Raw genomic sequence first — 15,663 nt, 5'->3', positions numbered from 1 at the left:
GTGTATAGAACTGTGTATCTCATTCCTTTCCTAGCAACAAAAGGTACTTTGTATTTCACCTTCAAAGCAAACAACATGCAATTAATATATGAAGTAATAGCCATTTGTATCAGTTCTCCAAACTATTTCTAATCTTCCAAGCAGAGGAAACACACATGGATGCTTTCCCATGGTATTGATAAAGATGAAAATTTTATCAGTTTTCAGTATATTCTTTTAAGTCTTTTTTTGTTTTTTTTTTTTTTTTTTTGGAGACAGAGTCTCGCTCTTGTCGCCCAGTCTGGAGTGCTGTGGCATGATCTTGGCTCACTGCAACCTCCATCTCCTGGTTTCAAGTGATTCTCTTGCCTCAGCCTCCCGAGTAGCTGGGACTACAGGTGCCTGCCATCACGCCTGGCTAATTTTTGTATTTCTGGCAGAGACAAGGTTTTGCCATGTCGGCCAGGCTGGTCTCGAACTCCTGACCTCCAGTGATCCGCCCTCCTTGACCTCCCAAAGTGCTGGGATTACAGGTATGAGCCACCGCACCTGGCCTTTTTTAAGTGTTTTTGACAGTGAAATGCTAGGAAATTCAAGAATGAAACACCAAATAAAGTCCAAAGAAGAGAACATCATGACTGAAAGAACCACTTTGTATATTCATTCTTAATCTTTTTTTTTGTAGAAAAATGGCATTTATAAAAAAGTAGAAAGATATCCCAATTGCCTATGCCATACATATAAATCAGTATGTTTATTCACTGTCAAGCATACAGTTTTTGATTAATTAATACTATCCTCATAATGGAAGGAGAACATGGAAATATTTTGGAGTTGTAAGGAACCTTGGAAAATATCTGGCTCAACCCTCTTATTTTCCAGTTAGGAAAATGAAGTTCTGAGTGATTAAGTGACTTGCCAAAGGCCACATAGGTCCTTAACAGGATTTCTGGAACTAGACCCAAGTTTCCTGACATCTGGTAGGCTATCTCCCCCCAAATATGGGAGGGCAGTGGGATAAAGTCGTTCCTTTACCCTTTTTGGTTGTAATCTTCATATCCCTGAATGGCTACAGCCCAGCTCAACTTCTTTCAAATATTTACTTGACAGACAATGAAAAGATATTATCGGACTATGGGACAACTTTTGTTACAGCATGGAAGAATACTCACAACTACAGGGTGTGGAACAGCAACAAGCATCCAGCACTTGCAGAAATAAATCCAAAGTAAGCGCATCCTCTGAAGATTGACAGTACATAAATGGTTGGTTTATGAGTGCCCAATACAGAGAAAAATCTATTTTAACTTTGATATTGTGAATATCTTCAAGAATCCCCTTAAGTAGGTCATAAAAAGGCTCCCAAATGTAGAGAAACAGCTTAGAAACGGCTTCCATATTCAGATTGTTATACAAAAAGCATAAGCATTATGGGAAGCACTAACATTTCCCTGGCTCTCGATGTGATTCAGAGAGGAAGTCCCTAGCACTTGGTGATGCTCAATACACAATGATTCTTCTCTTTTTCCCTGGAGCTGTTCTTTTAACAGAATGGTTCAACAAGATAGAATCCTAGAAGGAAATACCACTGGTTTACTGCATGAGTAAAATTAGGAGGCGATTTTAAAACATGATGTATGCGAAACCAATTAAAGTTAATATCTGAGGCTGGGCTCATGCCTGTAATCCCAGCACTTTGGGAGGCCGAGGTGGGCAGATCACCTGAGGTCGGGAGTTCAAGACCAGCCTGGCCAACATGCTGAAACCCATCTCTACTAAAAATACAAAAAAAATTAGCCAGACGTGGTAGTGGGCACCTGTAATCCCAGCTATTTGGGAGGCTGAGACAAGAGAATCCCTTGAATCCGGGAGGTAGAGGTTGCAGTGAGCCAAGATCATGCCATTACACTCCAGCCTGGGTAACAAGAGGGAGACTTTGTCTCAAAAGAAAAAAAAAATGCATATTCTCACTCATAGGTGGGAATTGAACAATGAGAACACATGGACACAGGAACGGGAACATCACACTTCGGGGACTGTTGTGGGGTGGGGGGAGGGCGGAAGGATAGCATTGGGAGATATACCTAATGCTAGATGACGAGTTAGTGGGTGCAGCGCACCAGCATGGCACATGTATACATATGTAACTTACCTGCACCTTGCGCACATGTACCATAAAACCTAAAGAATAATAATAATAATAATAATAATAATAAAAAGAAAAACAAACAAAAAGTTAATATTTGGACTCCTGGATATACAGTCAGACCTGGTTTCCACATCAGACTCTAAAATTCAACAAAACTTAATACCTGCTGTAATACTGAATGTTGATGACGAAGGCTTTATCCCACATAGGCATAAAAGGCCGTTGATTAGAGCCATTATGAAACAATAGCATCTGAGTGTGAATACAACAGAGAGCACTGAAGGAGATCAGTTGATAAAGTGGATACAGGAACTTGTTTTCTAAAATAAAAGATAAGGCTGGGCACAGTGGCTCACGCCTGTAATCCCAGCACTTTGGGAGGTTGAGGCGGGTGGATCACAAAGTCAGGAGATCAAGACCATCCTGGCTAACGATGTGAAACCCTGTTATCTACTAAAAATACAAAACATTTAGCCACGCGTGGTGGCGGGTGCCTATAGTCCCAGCTATTTGGGTGACTGAGGCAGGAGGATTACTTGAACCCACGGTTTTGAGGCCAGCCTAGGCAACATAATGAGACCCCATCTTTTAAAGTACTAGGTTCAACACCAGTTTTGGTGAATTTAATCATCATACTTGGCTATAGCAGAAACCTATATTGCCATTTGAATATAGTAAAAACAGAATTAAAAGGCAAAACCATTTTAATAGTATTAAATGAAAGGGCTGAGTTCAAAGTGTTCTCCCTCACTGACTACAAAGTCTCTATTCTCAGCGTGCTGAAGGGAAACAGATGTGGAGGTGCTTAGCAGGGTGGCACTCACAGGGTGGTGCTGGGAAGGCAGGTCGGCCTTGACTGTCCAAGCAGTCAACACGCAGAGCCATCCTAGTCTCCTCCCTGGGGCCTGCACTGGGAGGCCTGGTCAGATCTTTATCTGTCACTACATCTGGTGCTTTTAACTTAAACCAGCTCTATAGATGTTAGTGCAGGTCCAAAAGAGCCTTAGCTAAAATGAGTTTTAAAAGGATTATGAAATAGTGCTTAGAAGAACATGTGAATAAATTGAGGCTATTTAGATTGAAAAGAAGGCTGAAGAAGGACTTGTTAACTGAAATATATAGGTAGGGAAATCATGCAGATATGATAGTGCAGGCCAAGGGAGAACTTCCCTTTCATCCTCTGAAGGGTCACTGGAAAGTCAGCTGACAAGAGGCAGATTAACAGGAGAAATGGCATGCAAATTTATTAATGTGCATGAGGGAGAGCTACAGGGTGATTGGATTGTGTACCCAAGCTCGTGTACCCAACCCGCCAACGGGGTACACAAGTTTATATACATACCATCTTTAGGTTACAGAAAGAGTTGGGGGCTTGGAGCATGGCCAGAAACAGGTTATGGTGGTAAGTCAGGTTATAGTGGCAAGACACGTTGTGGGAGGGAGAAGAAAGGAGGCCCGGCTAGCAGAGTTGGTCTTGTTATAGAGATAAAACTTAAAAGGTAGCAGCCCTCAGAGAGAATTGATGGTAAATGTTTCTTTCAGACTTTTAAAGGTGTCAGACACTCGGTTCATCTTTCGTATATCTTGATATTGGAGGGCCTCAGAGCAAACCAGGCTGCATTAATGCAGATTTTCTCTACAGTTGCAAATCTACCCCCAAAAAGACAGCTTTTCAGTAATTCTTGCATTTCCAGCCCTTCTGAATAGCCATCTTGAAATACATCAAAGAAGTATATTTTGGGGTGAAATAGTTTAGTTTTCTTCAATAACAAATTTTCAATATTTTTACCAAATTAAAAATAACAAATGTGGCCAGGCCTGGTGGCTCACGCCTGTAATTCTAGCACTTTGGGAGGCCGAGGTGGGCGGATCATGTGAGCTCAGGAGTTCAAGACCAGCCTGGGCAACATGGTGAAAACTTGTCTCTACTAAAAATACAAAAAATTAGCCGGGCATGGTGGTACATGCCTTTGCTCCCAGCTACTCAGGAGGCTGAGGCAGGAGAATCGCTTGAACCTGGGAGGCAGGTTGCAGTGAGCTGAGATTGCACCACTGCACTCCAGCCTGGGTAATAGTGAGACTCTGTCTCAAAAAAATAAAATAAATGCTAGACTTCTGTTATTATCAGAGGGTGGCATTTAGAAATATTTCAAATTATAACTTTTGAGAAGTATGAAACCCTTTAACTCCTAAAGATTAGGGAAGGCAGCATTCTAACTTAACAAGCAGCAGGTATATTTCATCCCTTAAATATAGCCATTCCAGGAACATAGAGAATGATCAAGTGATGTGTCAGTATTTCAATCCTGTGATTCAGTGATTCAGGAATCTAAGAATAAGAAGTGTCACATATGCTTACTTGGGGCCATGAAGAGTAGTTTGTTGTCATTTGAAGAACCATTAATTTTATAAGTAGCTATGGATTTTACTAGGGTCACTTTGTTTGTTAGACCTTGACAGAGGAACCCCTGAGATAAGAACTGGATATTTATTGACCCCTCCATTTTATGTGGTCAAGTTGCTTGATTTTTTTTTCCTACTGCCTGTATAATTGCAGAATGCCTGATTTTATATATATATGTATATATACATATATATACACACATATATATACACACATATATACATATATACACATATATATACATATATACATATATACACACATATATACATATATACACACATATATACATATACACATATATACATATATACACATATACACATATATACGCATATATATACATATATGCATATATATACATATATACGTATATATGCATATATATACATATATACGTATATATGCATATATATACATATATATGCATATATATGCATATATGTACATATATATGCATATATATGTATATGCTTTTTTCTTTTAATGGAAATAGGGAAGTCTGAATAATGTATTTTCTTACAAAATAATGATAGTGCTGTTTTTTTTAAGACCTGCCTTTTGAGTTGCTTTTCTAACAGAAAGTAGAGATTTTGTTAATCCATCCACAAATCTTTGCATAACCAATAGCACACATTTATAAGATGGCCAGGATCAAGGTATGATCTATGACCATGTCCTAAAACCAGTGACTCACCTTGACTGTCTTGGGGAGCTTGTAAAAAATGTGTTGATGCTTGAGCCCCACCCAAGACAGACCAAATAAATTAGAATGTCAGGATAGCACTAAAACAGGCTACACACACACCCACACATAAAACACACAACACACCACACACCTGTTTTACAAGTGAGGAAACTAAAGCTCAGAGGGGTTAAGTAATCTTTTCTGGATGTCGTCACTGTAAGTGGAGAGCTGTGATCAAAGCCAAGTTTCCTGATAACTAAACACAGCACTACCACCCAGCTGTGTCGTCCATGAGAAGTTTACTAATATTTTCTTGTGATAACTCTTTTTTGCAGCCTTTTTGGTAAAATACTGATAGTTTAAACTCAAACTTTTTTTACAGCCATCCATTTCAAGGCCAATACTCAGTATCAGACATGAAGTTAAGGTTCTCACAGTAAGTACTTAGAGAAAATACTGGGAAAATTCTTAAGTCTGAATTTATGCCATGTGTTTCATTGCTAATTGGGAATTGTTTTTCTCTACTTGATAGACTTACACTTCAAATAGTAACCAAATATGTGCATAACATTCTTTAGCTCAGCAATGTGTATGTTTCAAAGCGAAAACACCGCTGTTTCATACAGGATGGTGTGAACTAATAACAGGATTTACCATTTTTATTTTGGTGAAGTGCTTTTAGCAAACCGTGGCTGTCGGAGAGATGTAGCCATACATACATCCTTATGTCCTCACGACTTTTTGGTTCATCTCTATGTTCTTTTCGTGTATTCTGAAAATGCACATGCTTAAAAGGTTAATAAATTAATTCATAACAAATAATAATTTAGCTTCTTTTCTCAGTAATTCTAATTTGGGATGATTACAGAGTGATTATTGTGTGTGTGTCTATATGTGTCTGTGTGCATGTGTGAGATTTTTTTAGAATTGTACTTAACACTTCTTTTATCTTTTACCCAGTTCTGTTCAGAATAGTGAACGTGGCAAAAAAATTGGAAACGTCATGGTCACAACTAGCCGGAATGTCGTACAAACAGGAAAAGCTGTTGGTAAGACATGCCTTTAGCCAGGAACAAATTGGAATCACAACACATCCATTTTCTATCTTTAATATGTAATTGATAAAACAAACATAAAGTTGTAAAGATCTGTGTTATCACATAGTAATACAAGAGTTTTTAAAATTTTTGTCTTATTCATTTGAAAAATTCCAAATTCCAAATGGTCAAACTCCATTATATCTAACAGAGAGTGACAAAATTTTCTGATGAAGTCACTGTTTTGCTACCAAGATTCAAGCTTCACCAGAGTTTTCTTCCCCCATTCCCTGCGCTGTCCACAGTTCTTTATAAATGGCAGAGACTCATAATAAAAGTAGGTATTAGGAACTGCTGTCCTCTAAGGTAGTATTACACAATAAAGAAAATGAAGCCAACAGTTGGTTTTTCAAAAAGATCAACAATATTTATAAAATCTTTATAGACTGGTAAAGATAAAAAGAAAGAAGATACAAATTACCAACATTAGGGATGAAAGAGGGACATTACTGTAGCTCTTACAGAAATTAAAAGAACAGAAAATAGGGGAATATTGTGAACAATTTTATGCTAACCAATTTAACAACATAAATGAAATATACAAATTCTTTTAAAGATTCGCATTACCAACACAGTTGCAAAAAGAAAATATGAATAGCCCTATTATCTATTAAAGAAATTGGGCTGAATGCAGTGGCTCATACCTGTAATCCCAGCACTTTGGGAAGCTGAGGTGAGAGGACTGCTTGAGTCCAGGAGTTCAAGATCAGCCTGGGCAACATAGTGAGACCCCATCTCTACAAAAAAATTTAAAGTCAGTAGGCATGGTGGTATGTGCCTGTAGTCCCAGCTACTCGAAAGGCTGAAGTGGGAGGATTGCTTGAGCCCAGGAAGTCAAGGCTGCAGTGAGCAGTCCAGCCTGGGTGACAGGGCAAGAGTCTTAAAAAAAGAAAGAAATTAATTGAATTTAACGTGAAAAGCCTTGCCATAAGGTTTTTAATTTAAACCAAACTGCCCAGATGGCTTCAGTTTGAACTCTGTCAAATGTTTAAGGAAGAAATAATACTAGTTTTACACAAAATCTTTAAATAAGGTAATACTCCCCAACTCATTTGATGAGGCCAATATTAATATCAAAGTCAGACAAACGGTAGCATGCTCTTCTGCACCTAGCTGTTTTCGCTTAAAATATTTTGAATATTGTTCCACATCAGTTCTAAAATTTTTCATTCCTTTTCTATATTTTTAACTTTTTATTTTGATGTAGTTTCAAACTTGAACATTGCAACAGTGCAAGAAACTCCCAATTATCTCTGATTCACCAATTATTTACATTTTGCCCCATCTGCTTTGTCATACAATGTGGTGTAAAAATAGGGCATTACTACTTCCCTAGCTTCTGAAAGAGGTTGACTAACGGTTACTGAACACAATTCAAAAGCCCCAGAACTAAGTAATCTTTGTGTAGGGGTCCTTATATCCCTAGTTTTCTGAATACCTAGAGAGAGACAGAAAACTCTACAGACTCATTTATAAAGACAAAGAACACACAGCGCTACCACTAGGTTAGTTTTATTGCAAAGGAGTGGAATTTAGCACACAAACATTTATTGCCAAACAATATGCCTTTGACTTATTTTAAATTTTTATTTTTTAATAGAAAAACTATGCTATTATTATAGATACATTATTACACATTATTACTTTTTAGTGATGCTGCTACTGATAGTTAAATTCTAAAGCCAAATCTCTTCTATACTCTTCTCTCCAAGAATAGTGGGAGTGTATTAGTCAACTTAAATAATTTCAGTTAGCATCACCTTTTTTTCTGAGACAGGGTCTCACTCTGTTGCCCAAGCTGAAGTGCAATATGGCGCGATCTTGACTCACTGCAACCCCTGCAACCCCTGGCGGGATCCTCCTGCCTCAGCCTACCAAGTAGCTGGGACTACAGGCATGTGCCATCACGCCTGGCTAATTTTTCTATTTTTTGTAGAAAGAGAGTTTCGCCACGTTTCTCAGGCTGTCTCGAATTCCTGGTCTCAAGCTAACCACCTGTCTCGGCTTCCCAAAGTGCTGGGATTACAGGTGTAAGCCACCATGCCTGGCCTAACATCAACTTTTGAGATAATGTTCTATTAAACACAATAGACCTGGGGCAGATAGCGCTCTATACATCTTTATGTAACATAACTTCATTTTAGATGACAAAAGCACATTTCCCTAAAACAGTCTAACCACTCTTCCCTGTTTAGGTGGTTATTGATTATCAAGTTGGTATTTAAGATACACAAAGCAGTTTGACTTTTTAAGCTCTCTAATAATTCTGATACATAGCCAGTGTTGCTAGCACTGAGGGTATTAAAGAAACAGTTTGATGAATACCTTCAGAATGCTTAGGCAAGTAGGCTCCTAAGCTAAAAAATCATCTATTTTTCCTTAAGACATTCCCATGGAAAGGGATTGTTTTGAAACTAAAAATTTAAATGATGTTTTGGCTACTATTAACATATTGGTGTGTTCTAGTGAATTAACATTTATTGGCTGGGCACAGTGGCTCACACCTGTGATCCCAACACTTTGGGAGGCTGAGGCAGGAGGATCACTTGAGCCAAGTGTTTAAGACCAGACCCTGTCTCTACAAAAAATCAAAAAATTACCCAGGTGTGGTCACACATGCCTGTGGTCCCAGCTACTTGGGAAGCTGAGGTGGGAGGATCACTTGAGCCCAGGATGTCAAGGCTGCAGGGAGCCGTGACCACTCCACTGCACTCCAGCCTGGGCGACAGAGCAAGACACTGTCTCAAAAAACATTTTTTAAAATTTTTAATTAAAAATGTATTAATTATGTTGGTCTTTCACTGTCTTGTAACAAAAGTTAAGACATTTTTCGTTTTGTTTTTCTCCCCTCCATCCAGGCCAGTCAGTTGGAGGAGCTTTTTCCAGTGCAAAGACAGCTATGTCTTCATGGCTTTCCACTTTCACCACTTCCACCTCCCAAAGTCTCACTGAGCCACCGGATGGGAAGCCTTGAGCATGGCGTCAGAGGCTGCTATTGCTTTCTGAGGTTTAAGTGTCCCCTGTCTGTCTGCTGCTCCCAGGCTGTTATCAGCCACAGATCCACAGCAGGGGACCATATGTCGAACTGTTTACATGGATGTTGCTCTAAGTGAATGTTTCGGGATGCCGAAATGATGAAATCACAGCCATAGCAGGGATGGCTTTCCAGGTTGGGGTTTCAATTGACTACTTTTATTTCAGTCTGAGCCTGATTAAAACATACAGTGAACCTTCTAATGAATTTTGAGTTCTGATATTGTACATTGGTTTACTTTAGAAGAGTTTCTACTTATGTAAATTTTGTTCTGTTTTGGTGTTTGAATATCTAGATGGTCATTGTAATTTACACTTTCTAAAATTAATATATATTACCATTTTCTCTAAAGTTGGCCTTAAAATATGCTTATAAAGTGAAGGGGTCATACAGTTGGGCCTTTATTATTTTGCTGAATTATATGATGATTTTTTTGCTTTCTACCCACAAAACATTTATTAATTCACTTCCTCCTAGAAACATGAAAGTCAGGGGTGGTTCTGAGGATTGGGTGTTTTATGTTTTTAGTTTGTTCTTTCCACATCCTTAAAAATTTGCTTTCAGACATCAAGGAGTATCACTGTGCTTTCCTCCTCTTTATAACTGTGCAGGTGGGTGTGCAGAGAAATAGCAGAGTGATGGTTCGATGATACTGAAGCAGTTTAACATGAATGTGTCTGTAGGGCGAAACTTTCAAAGACCTATGTGTTTATTTTTCAACCACAGTCATGTTGCAGTCTTTTACAAGCACTTTTTTTTTAATCCAGAGTTTCTGCCATCTGTTTCTCTTTTTGGGGGGGGCGGTGGACAGGGTCTCACTCTATCGCCCAGGCTGGAGTGCAGTGGTGCCATCTCGGCTCACTGCAACCTCCATCTCCTGGGTTCAAGCAATTCTTGTACCTCAGCCTCCCAAGTAGCTGGGATTATGGACATGCACCAGCATGCCCAGCTAATTTTTGTATTTTTAGTAGAGACGGGGTTTTGCCATGTTGGCCAGGCTGGTCTTGATCTCCTGGCCTCAAGTGATCTGCCCGCCTCAGCATCCCAAAGTGCTGGGATTACAGGCATGAGCCACTGCGCCTGGCCTGTTTCTTTTTTAAACAGTTTTCTATTGGGTGTTTGCAGACCTACAGCTTTTCTTAGTCTTATTCTTCATGAAGCTTCTCAAAGCACTTAGTCTTCTACTTCCCTAACTGAAAGTCCTCCTATAATCAATCCCTACCCCCTTCTAGAAGTATCTTAAAAGAAAAGCAAGGTGATTGTAAGTATTAAATAGAAATCTCATCTTAGTTTATATTCAGCAAAGTAAGAGGCAAGAGAAGAAAACTGCAGCCTTGACATTTGTCATCTGAAAAAGGACATCTGGTTTCATGTTAGGCACATACATGCATGTGCGTGCCATCTACTGATGATTTGTACACAGCTGGACTTTGTGTGTTTGCCATGCTCAGCTCTCATTTGCTTTTCAAGGAGACCTGGGATGGTGTTCTCAGAGAGTACTTACGGGGAACAGACTGCCTTTTAGTAACAAAGGATACTTGGGAAATACATTGTGAGTATGATCTATCCCAGATTGCTGGGGAAATAAAGGAGGGCCCTGATCATATTTGGTTTATTCCTCACTAAATGTTTAAGAAGTAAATGCTCCCAAGGCATTTGAAATGAACATAGAAACATAATCTAAATATGTCTGTAAATTTTTCACTTTGTGTTTTCTAAACACAAATTGTATTACTCATTTGAGCACAACTCAAGAATTCAGCGATGATAAATTGAAGGGCTGAATGTGAGAACTCCATTAATTCCACTTCTTCCAAGAAAGTTAACCTCAGGAAACACTGTTTGAAGAGAAGAAAGTAGTACCAAACAAAACCTTAAACAGTACTCGAATCTTTTTTGCGCTGAGACTATAAAGAATTCATTCTAACATCTTGTTTCATAAGGGCCACATCATTCGTTGGAGCATGATAGTGTGATTTGTGTACAATTGTTACCTCTCAGCTGCTGAAGTTCACACTTCAAGGATCTAGGAGCCCTGTGAGGGGTTGTCCAGCAAGATGCTGATTTGTCTTTCAGTTGGTATGGTTTCTGTGATCGGAGTAAACTCCCGTCTCCCACTATTCAAAAGCAGCCCAACTCATGCTTTGGAATCCACTGAAATAAAAATAGTTAAATGAAGTTTAACTTTGCTTTAATATCACTTGTGCCCCCATTGAATATACACTTTGGTCGGACTTTCTATTAACATTTCTAGCTAAGAGTTTGACTCTTAGTGGTCACTTTACTGACTTTCAACGTAAGTATCTCAGAAGATACAACTTTCATCATAGAAATGGTCAAAAGACCATAGCTATATTTCCTTCAGGTTCTGGGAGGTGGAGTTTTTCAAGGAACACTGGCCGTTGTATTGTTGGCAGGGGCCCCAAGGCAGCTCGCACAATCAAAGGCAGGAAGCCTCACCCCTGGTCCTGTGATCCCCCCACATACTTCAGGCTTGGATTCTAGGCTCCAAGTGGCCAGCATAGAAGCCTCTCTCCAAACACTGGCTCTGTGAGCCATAGGAGCCAGCACTAGGTCATCTTCTGACATAGCCCTGGTAAAGGTGTGTGTGTTGGTGGCCACACCTGCCCCAATGCTTGCTAAGGCTTTTGTGTCTAAGAATTGAGTATTTGTACCTAGGTGTGAGGGAACCAGGGTCAGCCAGCCTTTTTCAGATGTGCCGGGCACACACACACTACATCAATGGCTTGGTGGTGGCTTCACCGCTATCCAGGTGACTTAAAAGGGTATTTGGAAAATGTCCCTGGTATACTTCAATTCCTACTAGACATTGTAATGACAATGGTATAGGTAAGGAAGAGAGAGTTACAGCTACCAGTTGTGGAACAGAAATAGTTGCATGTCCAAAGAAGGCTTAGAATGATTGTGCATATGCATTTGGCTCACATAACCAGCATGAACAGTCTCTCCCCAAATCCATTAGTGATTCACTACCCGCTGCCAAGCACAGCCCTAAAACAATTCTCATCCACTTTCCTGTTAAGAAACACAGCAGCAATATACTTTGGCAGCAAACCAGAGCATACAGTGTAACTTGCTCAACCTTATCTTCCTTTCCAAATTCTATACTAAGCATCTGATGTTTTTTAGAATAATTTCCTTTAGAAAGCCAAGGAGAAAGCAAATTAGGAAGAGAGAGAAGTGAGAAATTGTTGCATGGCTGAGGAACAAGGTGCTTAAAATCTGAATGAAAGTATTTTGAGAGCAGTATTTCATGTGCTAAGGGTTGTAAGAATTCTTTTAGAAAGGGGTTAGAATTTTACTCTGCTAGTTACAAGTTTTAAAGTCATGCTACAGCATTATCACCCTGGCAGGTAGGTTTTGTTATTGTTTTATATTTTGTGAAAAAAATTTTGTAGAAGTTACAGCTAGTGGTCTTTTCCCTCCAGAGCCAGTGATGAGTGTGGGAGCACTTCAGCTCTGTAAGGGGCCAGCATTCTGACCTTTAACCACATGAACTTACCTGTGTCAGCAGTTGCAGAAAGTAGCCTGTTAGGACAGCAGCTGCTAAGCATTGCCTGGTATTTTAGTGGGGAGACGGTTGGGACTTTTCATGGCATCAACACTTGCATGCTCTGAATCTTTGATCAGAGATGAGGTGCCATTTGTGGCATTTCCAACCCGTCTCGTGGTAGCTTTTAAAAGTGGTAGAAGATGCTGCCCTAATTCCCCGAGGATGATTGTCATTCCATGCAGCATAATGTGCCGCGAGGAGTTTTCTCATTCCAGTTCTTTGGACTTCGTAATATTGGAATTGTTTTTCCATAATTTCCGGCATTCCGTAAATATTTGTCAAGGACAAAGAAAAGGAATGTGGATGTTTATTATTTTCATATGAATGACTTTGTACACATGACTTCCTGCTTTCATTATGAAGGAGGGGAAACTAGTTCCCTTGTATGGTAACTCCAAAGTTAAAAAACTGTGCATGTCTGAGGGGTTGAATATATTTTGTAAAACTCTAAATACATTTGTATTTCTGTGCTGTTCTAAAGTTTACCTTTTTACTTATATGAAAGATAACTATATATTTAAATCATGTAAATGGAACACAGTGTAGGGGGTTTTTCCAATCTTATTTTTCATCAGAGTCTCACACCCACATAGTATGCTGCTCAGATTTTTTCATGTGTGCAATATGAACATTTGAACATTTCAGTCAGGTACTGAGCCAGAAAAGGTAATTGAAGTTTTCAGAAAGCTTCTGTACTTAGAAAATATTTTGTTGTTTTCTTAAAATATTAGTATTTTGTAGCTGGAAGAATAAGATCAAGGCTTACATGTTTCAGGCCACTTGGTCACTGGTCCCTGAATTTAGGAAACATTGGATTAATGAGTTGGTGAAGGCATTTAGTGGTTACAAAAATAGTTTAAATATTTATGATTAAAGGCTTTTCACAAACCTTTTCTAAGAAAATTTAGCTGAGAAAACTTATAAAGTTTTCTAAGGCAGTTTAACTGTGGCACATGTTTTGATCAGAAAGGTAGTTTCTCTTTGCTCTGGTAGTTTTAAAGTTTGTACTAGTTCTTTATTTCTGTTTTTTTTTAATTGTTAAAATTATAAATCACGTCTAATCATACTGAATTGTAAAACTTCAATTGTATCTTTATTTTAAGCATAAATGAGAATAAAATGATCCTGTTCACCCTGCCTACAGTTGGACTTGACCTGTCCTTCTAGAAGTACCCTGTGTGTTGTCCATGTGGTTTCTGGCCTCCTTCACAGTTAAACGGCAGCTTCATTGATTAAGAAACCACACAGAATGAACTAAAGACTCATGACTCATTTACTGTCATTTTGACATCGCTTTGACAGTGGTGCCTCAGCTTTCAAGGCAGTGACCTCTGCAGGAAGAGCCCCTTAGCTTCTATGGAATGCTAAGTGCAGGGAGCTGCAAAAAGTATCAAGCAGAGCTTGGTCACAAGATAATGTCTCATTAGGACATTGTCCCAAGCAACCCATTTTGCACCTGGACTGATAAGTGTCAAAATAGCCCTTGATATTTCCACTGAAGACTCCTGGCACATTTTCATGTATACGTTCATGTACTGGGTTCCCTTACAACTGTTCTACAAAATGGGCTTTGGGATGTGCTTCACAGAAGTGACAAACTTCCTTGCCCCCTGGGAATGTGTGCTTCCTTGAGTGCTGGTGCAGGGTTAAGCTGGAGTTCCCAGTGTTTTGATGCGGACCGTGAGAGCCCTGGAGCTGATGGGATAACTTGAGGACAGTGAAGCTTCCTCTACTCAGGGAAAGGAAGGCATCTCCTTCCCTTTCCAGATGTCCCCCTCAGACTGAGCTCTCCTGTGGGGATGTGATGGGTCCCTATCACCCATCAAGGAAGAGCTGCCTACCCTTCATTCTGATAGAATAAGAGTTGCAGTTATTGGTAACATCTGGAAGGAGTGTGATTCTCTGCCTGAGGTAATGTACACAGGGTTGGGGAAGCCACTGCAGCAGGACTGACCTGTCCAACTTCACCATGAACAGATCCTCACGTGGCACACATAGACACTTTGTATGATCATGAAGATCAGAATGGTCATGTTCTGTGTTCTTGATCCCATGAACACCTGCCTTTGGAACCACTGACATCCCAACATAACATAATTAGGACTCAAATGTTTTTAAACATTTCATTGGACTGGGCTGCACTCCTGGAGCACATAGATGTAGGCTAGGCCCGGAAAAATGATGAAAGCCACTTAATGAAATGCTGATCATTGCTAAGGGCAAGTGATGGGTACATAAGGGCTTCTTAGACTATTCTGTTTGTGTATGTTGGAGAATTTCCATAATGAAGAGTTAAAAACTACTTGCTAGCCATTAAACAACTTTGTTACCCATGAAAAGGCACCAGTTCCCGTGTGGCGAACCCTGAGTGCCTGACTTAGGAATTGGCTTAATTTCGTAGCTTCTCCACGGATGCCCTGGCCTCCACAAGCCCCCTCACCAACTGAAACCTTGGCTGCTGTTGTTGCCTTCCCATCCCTCTAGTTGTTGGAGGAACACTATTGAGAGAAACCATAGTACGCAGTAATCAAAGACCCAGCCCCAACCTCTCTTCCTCCTGAAAGTCTTCCCGAGGCTACTCTGAGTACTTTCTAATACCTGGATTCTCAGGGGCCAGTGGCTCACGCCTGTAATCCTGAATATTTTGGAGGCTGAGGCAGGAAGACTGCTTGGGCTCAGGAGTTTGAGACCAGCCTGGGCCACATAGGGATACCTCATATCTACAAAAAAATTTTAAA

At 39.7% G+C, this 15,663-nt stretch overlaps 1 protein-coding gene across 7 annotated transcripts in view; it reads left to right on the top strand.

The window, feature by feature from the left end:
• AVL9 (AVL9 cell migration associated) overlaps nucleotides 1–14,062 on the top strand; it is a 92,012-nt gene extending 77,950 nt beyond the window's left edge. For 3 of the 7 annotated variants that reach the window (XM_009242875.4, XM_024249301.3, XM_024249302.3), the window contains 4 exons: nucleotides 1,090–1,207; nucleotides 5,603–5,656; nucleotides 6,181–6,269; nucleotides 9,176–14,062. In XM_009242875.4, the coding sequence (XP_009241150.1) occupies nucleotides 1,090–1,207; nucleotides 5,603–5,656; nucleotides 6,181–6,269; nucleotides 9,176–9,291 (377 nt within the window). In that variant the 3' untranslated portion in view covers nucleotides 9,292–14,062. 7 annotated transcript variants of the gene reach the window in all.
• Nucleotides 14,063–15,663: the final 1,601 nt, after the last annotated feature.

The sequence above is a fragment of the Pongo abelii genome, chromosome 6 (assembly GCF_028885655.2).
Source record: "Pongo abelii isolate AG06213 chromosome 6, NHGRI_mPonAbe1-v2.0_pri, whole genome shotgun sequence".
NCBI classification, from domain to species: Eukaryota; Metazoa; Chordata; class Mammalia; order Primates; family Hominidae; genus Pongo; species Pongo abelii.
Note: the sequence above shows the minus strand (reverse complement) of the source record. Positions and strands in the feature narration are given on the sequence as shown.